This window comes from Pistacia vera, unplaced genomic scaffold (genome assembly GCF_008641045.1).
Source record: "Pistacia vera cultivar Batoury unplaced genomic scaffold, PisVer_v2 Contig511, whole genome shotgun sequence".
NCBI lineage: Eukaryota > Viridiplantae > Streptophyta > Magnoliopsida > Sapindales > Anacardiaceae > Pistacia > Pistacia vera.
In genome coordinates, this window is record NW_022196348.1 from 352,702 (window position 1) to 360,044 (window position 7,343).

General features: G+C 40.1%; 1 protein-coding gene across 1 annotated transcript; it reads right to left on the reverse strand.

Moving 5' to 3' along the window:
- Nucleotides 1-6,256: 6,256 nt before the first annotated feature.
- Nucleotides 6,257-6,772, reverse strand: LOC116106278. Its single transcript, XM_031392619.1, has one exon. It carries the CDS (start codon nt 6,770-6,772, stop codon nt 6,257-6,259), a length of 516 nt encoding a protein of 171 aa, XP_031248479.1.
- Between the last annotated feature and the right edge of the window lie 571 nt (nt 6,773-7,343).

Here is a 7,343-nt window from a genome sequence, read left to right on the forward strand (position 1 = left end):
GAATCTGGATCCGATATAGCGTCTTCGTAGGTTCTGGGTTCATCGTCTTGGTAGATAAGTACGTCATCATGTTGAGTCACGAGATAACCGTATCTCTCGGGCTCATGGTGTACTCTCCCAGATCTACGTAGCTCTTGTGCTACCTGAGGTGGTTCACTTTGATCCACAAGTTGTGGAGTAACCAACTCATGATGTTCAACCACTTCCTATGGCACATCATCCTGTCCTTCTTCTAGTATATCTTGTGGTTCTAGAACTTCATCGAGTTCTACTTTTCTGTCACTAGTACTTCTTAGAAAATATTCCTTTTCTAGGAAGACACCAGATCGAGTAATAAAAATTTTGCGCTCTTCTGGGCGGTAGAAATAGTATCTTTTGGTCTCCTTTGGATACCCCATAAATATACATTTACAGGATTTTAGGCCTAGCTTGTTCGAAGTTAATTTCTTAACATTAGCTTCACAACCCCAAATCCTTAGATAAGACAAGTTGGGCTTTCGCCCACTCCATAGTTCATATAGAGTCTTATCTACAGACTTTGACGGCACACGGTTCAAAACGTGAGTTGCAATCTCTATTGCATAACCCCAGAACGATATAGGTAAATCACTAAAACTCATCATAGACCTCACCATGTCAAGTAAGGTCTTGTTCCTCCTTTCAGACACTCCATTGTGTTGGGGTGTAGAAGGAGGGGTGAGTTGTGATACTATCCCACATTCCTTCAAGTACTCTGAAAACCCTGAGCTTAAGTATTCACCTCCTCGATCCGACTGAAGAGCTTTAATACTTTTTCCCAACATATTCTGTACTTCATTCTTGAATTCCTTGAATTTATCAAAGGCTTTAGCTTTATGTCTCATAAGATAGACATAACCATATCTACTGAAATCATCAGTAAATGTGATGAAGTATGAATATCCACCTTTGGCCTCAACTGTTAGTGGACCACATACATCACTATAGATGATGCCTAACAGCTCAGTGGCCCTTTCACCTTTTCCTATGAAAGGAGACTTGGTCATCTTGCCTAACAGGCATGACTTGCATCCCTCAAATGACTGAAAGTCAAAAGGGTCCAAAACTCCATCCCTTTGAAGATTTGCAATGCAGGTCTTATTAACATGACACAATCTACAGTGCCAGAGATATGTCTGGTTTTGATCGCTATGTTTAGCTTTCTTGGTTTCAATGTTGATAATTTCTTTATTGTTTAAATCAAGAACATATAACCCACTATATAACCTTGCAATTCCAAATAGAATACCATTCAAACTAAAGGACAACAATCCATTAGATGTCTCAAAATGATACCTTATATTATCCAAAGCGGATACTAAAATAATATTTCTAGAAATAGAAAGTACGTGATAACAGTTATGTAGTTCCAATAACAAGCCCGTAGGCAAAGATAAACAATAAGTCCCTACAGCCAATGTAACCACATGTGCTCCATTTCCAACTCGTAGGTCCACCTCTCCCTTGGCGAGCACTCTACTCTACCTTAGTCCCTGCACATCAGTACAAATGTGAGTACCACATCCTGTGTCAATGACCCAAGATGTTGAGGGAGAGAAATTAATCTCAATCATAAAAATACCTAAAGTCGTAGCCTCTGACTTCTTCTTGCTTGCGAGGAAAGCCTTGCAGTGTTTCCTTCAATGGCCACGCTTGCCACAAAAGAAGCAGACTACCTTGCCCTTCCCTATGCCACTCTTAGGCCCAAGAGCAACCTATCCTTTGGGCTTGGGCTTGGGTTTGGCCTTGGCCTTACCCTTGTCGTTACCCTTTGCTTTACTGGCAGCAACCAGTAAAACAGGCTTGGACTTTTTCAAGTCATGCTTTGTAGTCCTCAACATGTTCAGAAGTTTTGACAGGGTTTTCTCTATCGTGTTCATATTGAAATTCATTACGAACGGAGCATAAGAGTCAGGCAAGGATTGCAGAATTAAATCCATTTGTAATTCTGCATCCAAGCCACATCCCAAAGTCTCAAGCCTTTTTATGTGCTCGATCATCTTGAGCACATGAGGATCAACTTGGGCTCCCTCAGTCAGACGACTCCCAAACAGTGCTTTCAACACCTTGTACCTCTCATGTCAAGCATTTGTTTCGTAAAGCTCCTTGAAGTGTAGAATAATGGAAGAAGCATCCATATTCTCATGCTGCTTTTGCAGCATAGGTGTCACGGATGCTAAGATCAAGCATTGTACACTATCACAGCATCATCAAGGAACTTTTGATAAGTATCCTTTACTTCCTGAGTGGCATCAGAATCAGGCTCAGCCATGTATGGCTTTTCAAGGATATACAATTTCTTTTCTAACTTGAGTATAATCTGAAGATTACGATACCAATCAGAGAAATTGGATCCATCCAACATGTTTTCTTTTTCGATTATCGGTCGCAGGTTCATAATGCTCATTTTGGTGAATCTACAATTGCAGAAAAGATAAAGTTATTATAAAGTTCATTATTATTTAATATGGTCTTTTATTAAACGATGCTCCCACTATTTTCTTAAGTCAATAGCCCTCACTATTAACTTGGGAAAGTCCGTTGACTTTCCTAGTGGACTGAGATCCCATCTGGCCCATTTCAAACCTTTGCTTTGGCAAACAAGCCAAAATGAGTTGATTAGGTAGGCCAACAAACTTAATCCACACCAGTTGATAGCTCATACTATCAACCCCAAATGCGAAAAAGCCAGTAAGCCAATCACACAATCCAATGGCTCCAACCATTGTCCTCAAGTGTGATTCTCAGTGTCAGTAGAGTGGACACTACATGTTACCATGTACACATAATATGTGTACTACTCTACTATGCCTATGACGTGTTTATCAACCTTCGCTTTAGCGAACAAGCAAAACCATCATTTTAAGTCGACCCATCACTATTAAGGAAAACTCCAATGCATTTTAACCTCCCACTGGTAGAAGTGTACCCTTCGCTTTGGCAAACAAGGTTTTGATGAACAGTGGTTTGATTAAAACCATGGTGATGGAAGACTTACGTGACTTAATATACTTTAATTCAGGGTTTTTATTTAATGTCTCATCAGATCATTACCTTTGTTAGAATGACATTGTTTGGCATGTTATTCAACATTCAACCTTAGCATGCATTCTAAAAACAATATTAAAACGTACAGGTACATGGCCCAACTAAAACCGATTTCCTTGAGCCTAGAGGAATTGGTGGATCACCTAGGGGTCTTGTAATAAACATCTTGAGTCTTCAAGTATGGTTGCCTAGTCCTTTGTTCTGTCTTCAAGTACATTACAAAAACATCATTCTAAATTTACAATAAAATTAATCTTAAACTATTTTACGTCAACAAATTTAGAAACCTCGATTTACATTCGCGAGGAATGAGATGAGAAGAGAATGTACATTGAGAAGATGAGAAAGGCAGGACATGCAGACCCTATTTGATAAATTATACAACCATACATACCCAAAAATAATTTAAAACACTCACCATAGGTCTAAGGCTCATGTACTAGGCACCATGCAATATACAAACAAGGACATAGTATTTATTTCAAAAACAATCAATTTTTTAATCGAGTGGGTTATTTATTAATTACCCTCTTAAAATGTGTAGAATGATCATTGGCTTTATAGGTTAAAAACTGCATTTCAGTCCATTCGCGAAAAACACAATATTGGGGCAGTAGCCACGTTCCAGAGAGCACTTCGTCGTGGCGAAACCTGGAAATCCCCAATATCAACAGTTCACGTTTTTGCAGTTTTTTGTGTAATAACACGAATCCAAATCAAATCGAACGCACACACATTCAACCAGGACATCAACCAACCAATATAACATCCATCAACAAATTATTAAACCAATTTATCATTTGAATCATTCATCCAAAAGCAGATTTTGCAGATTTTTCAAAAATAACATGTTATCAACCAAATACATGTTATAGATCATACAATAAACTGTAAAATTTGATACCCGAGGCTCTGATACCACTGTAAGTGAACGACCCAGTTACGCAGCGGAAAACAAAAACATAAACTACATGGATCGTTCCTTAGAACCAAGATCCAGGTACAAAAATCACAATTTATACATTATAAGAATCTACAGAAAAAATCAGTTTGAAGTTTAGAAACCATACCCATGTTTGGATGCTCCTCCAACTTTATCTATGAATGTATTTGCTACTGACCCAAGTGTAGGATCGAACAGACGTAGTCCACACGAAGACAATCGCAAGGAACTAAAGAGGGATTTGCTAGATCCTCCTTAGCCTTAAGAAACAAAAAGAAAAATCAAAGAAGAACTTTGATTCTTTGCAAAAGCAAAATCTGGCATGGGAGAGAGTTTTTGGGGCTGGAGGTTTTTGCTTTTCAATGAAAAAGTAATGAATGAATAAGAATCTCTAATTTTTCAATGAAACATTTTCTTTTATAGTGATCTTTCAATTGTCCTATTCCCATAAGGAATGGGCTTGGGCTCCAACCCAAACACCCCATGTTTCCAAACACTCCCAATTAGATATTTATTTTAATTCATCATTATCTCAATTAAAATCCATTAATATATATTTAATATATAAATTAACATTTAACAATAATGATCATTTATTTAAATATACGCTAACACATATTTAAATGTAATTTCACTTATTTGATTTTTCTAACAAATTAAATAAAAGGCTATGACATCAGCAAATTGAATTGCACTGTGAAAGTACCAAAATACCATTTCGCCTAAAAAGACAAAAACACCCTTCTTACTTCCTGAGTCTTAAATTGTCTTCTATGTGTGTGACCCATAGGCTCCTCATCATACCGGTAGTGTATAGTATTGCAATTAACACCAATTAATCGTCTTACTAATACACAAACCAAGATTGGCCCCTAGCAAGGCATCATGGCCACCCGATAGATTCGGATTAAACAAAGCAGCTACCTGTCAACGATATGGTTACCATACAATTCAATCCTTTCATCATCTGTTATCTCGACAAGATGAAGGCATAGAAATAGTGTCAACCTTCGGTTACTCTCGATATTATATATTCAGTTTCTGGACCAATGACATGTATTATAATCTAGATAGAGCAACAACTCAATCCCACTGTGGCCACAATTTTAGTGTCATTGCCATATACTGAATTGTGCCGTGAGATAACTTCTCCCGTACCCGAGAGTGATGAATCCTCTGTCAATCCACCATAGTCTTGATACACTCCTTGATGCAGCCAATCACCGCCGTATTAACAGCTCTAAATAGAATTGCGTTAGGCTAGTGTCAAACTGCACCAATTGGTGCACAAGGCGCTCCGATGATCTCAAGTCTAAGGATCACACGCACCACCATTCGTTAGAGGATTTGTTCCATAGACACTGGGGTTATCATCCATATGGAATCCTCTAGTGGGTCAGTCCAATGAACTTGGTGCAGTATATCTGCCTACAGCAAGCACCCATATGTTGCACCAAGTTGTCACCAAACAATCTTGACAAGTGAGATCAGTCCCTACCTTTCGACAGGGTTGTTCAACACTATGATAGCCTTATTGTATTATCTGTGCTCTTACTTCAGAATAATACTAGGGCTACCGACATTTCTAGAATGGCCACCATATGTGCTCATAGGGTTCTCACTATCAAGATTTGAAACACTTGATACCCTCGTCACGGTTCCACCATTCTAAGGACATATATCAATACTTATTGCAATAATAATGATTTACACGATATAGAATAAAATGCCTTTTATTGATTAATGAGCATTATTACAAATAGTCAATTTTATAATAATTGATTGGCTCTAGGGCATCTACTCTAACAGTCTTTCTCTCGAGGTCGTCCAGATGTATCTGCACTTCATCAAACTCTTCCATAGATGGTTGATCTGGCTCGGTCAAAAAGGTTGGATGGGATTATAATTGCTATGAACCGTTACCCTTGCCCTTGAAGGCGTTCTTTTAACAATCTCTGGAAGCTTTCGGGTCGCCCTTGATTTCTCATACTCCCCATTTGGTAGGAAACCTAATCGTTTGGTGGAAAGTGGATGGGACCACTCGCATGTTGTGGATCCAAGGTCGACCCAAGATAACATTGTATGGTGAAGAACAGTCGATCACTAGAAAGATGGTCTGCTTGTTTACTTCGCTGGCGTAGATAGGAAGGACAATCTATCAGATGGTGTACTTCTGCTCAAAACTGAACCCAACCAGTAGGGTCGACCTTCTGTTGATGTTTGCTTCTTTCAGACCCATAGTCTTCACTACTTCAAGAACAGAATGTTTGCTGATGATCCCCCGTCTATGAATACCCTCTTGACCAGAATGTTCGCAATCTGGAGAGCGACAACTAAAGCATCATGGTGAGGGGCTGCCAGGGTGACCGGCTCATCGTCTTCGAACTTAATTACCTGGTGGGAATGTGACTGAGAGGACGGGTGGATAGATTGTATTTCATGGTGGCTATTGGCTCTGGCGTAGCGTTTGGCTGAGGAGTAACTTACCCCATTGATCTCTAACCCTCCTGAGATGATATTGCAGAATCCTTTTGGCATAGGTTCCCGCGGAGGTGGAGATTTTTCGTTCGTGCTTTTATGGCTGATAGTACTCTTCCCTTTATCTGTCAGCAGATCTCGGAGATGTCCTCTCTTCAATAGTGTGGCGACCTCCAACCGTAGGGCAATGCAGTCCGGGGTGTTATGTCCATGGTCGCCATGGAACTCGCACCACTTGGTCATGGAACTCGCACCACTTGGTCGTGTCTCTCCTTGCTTCGTCATATAGCTTGCCTGGCCATTTAACACTAGATCCCATTCCTTTCATGATCGCCACCACTTGGGCTGGTTCGACATTGAGGTTGTACTCTGGGATTTTGTATCGGGTTGGTCCAGTTGGTCTGTTGTCGATTCTAAGTGGCTGGCGATTATATGGTTTTCTTACTCTATTCTGATTACGAGGAGGGGATTAGTGACGGGGTTCAATCGATCTGAATTCTGGCCTTTTATCATTCCGCCTTAGGTCATACCTAGTGTGTACTGCCCGATTCATCTCATATTCTTCCCACCTTATCTGAATCACTGCTCTGGCCAAGGCGTCCTCCGTCGTGGTGCAGCCAAGCTTCGTCAGCTCTTTGTATAATTCTCCATCTAGGCGTCTACTATTGTCTCGGGGTTGCAAGAAGGAATGGAAAATTTTTCTTTGTTGCATATGTTGACGTACTCTCTCAGCGGCTCCCCCTTCTCTAGTTTACTCTGTACAGGTCGGCTGATGGTTTCTCAAGTTTCTCACTGCTGGCAAATTGCTCCACGAAGGTGTCAGTGAGCTGTGCGAATGAGTCAATGGAACCGTTTG

Excerpts from the sequence above, each read along its gene's own strand:
- LOC116106278 (XM_031392619.1), bottom strand. The coding sequence starts at position 6,772 with ATGACGAAGCAAGGAGAGACACGACCAAGTGGTGCGAGTTCCATGACC.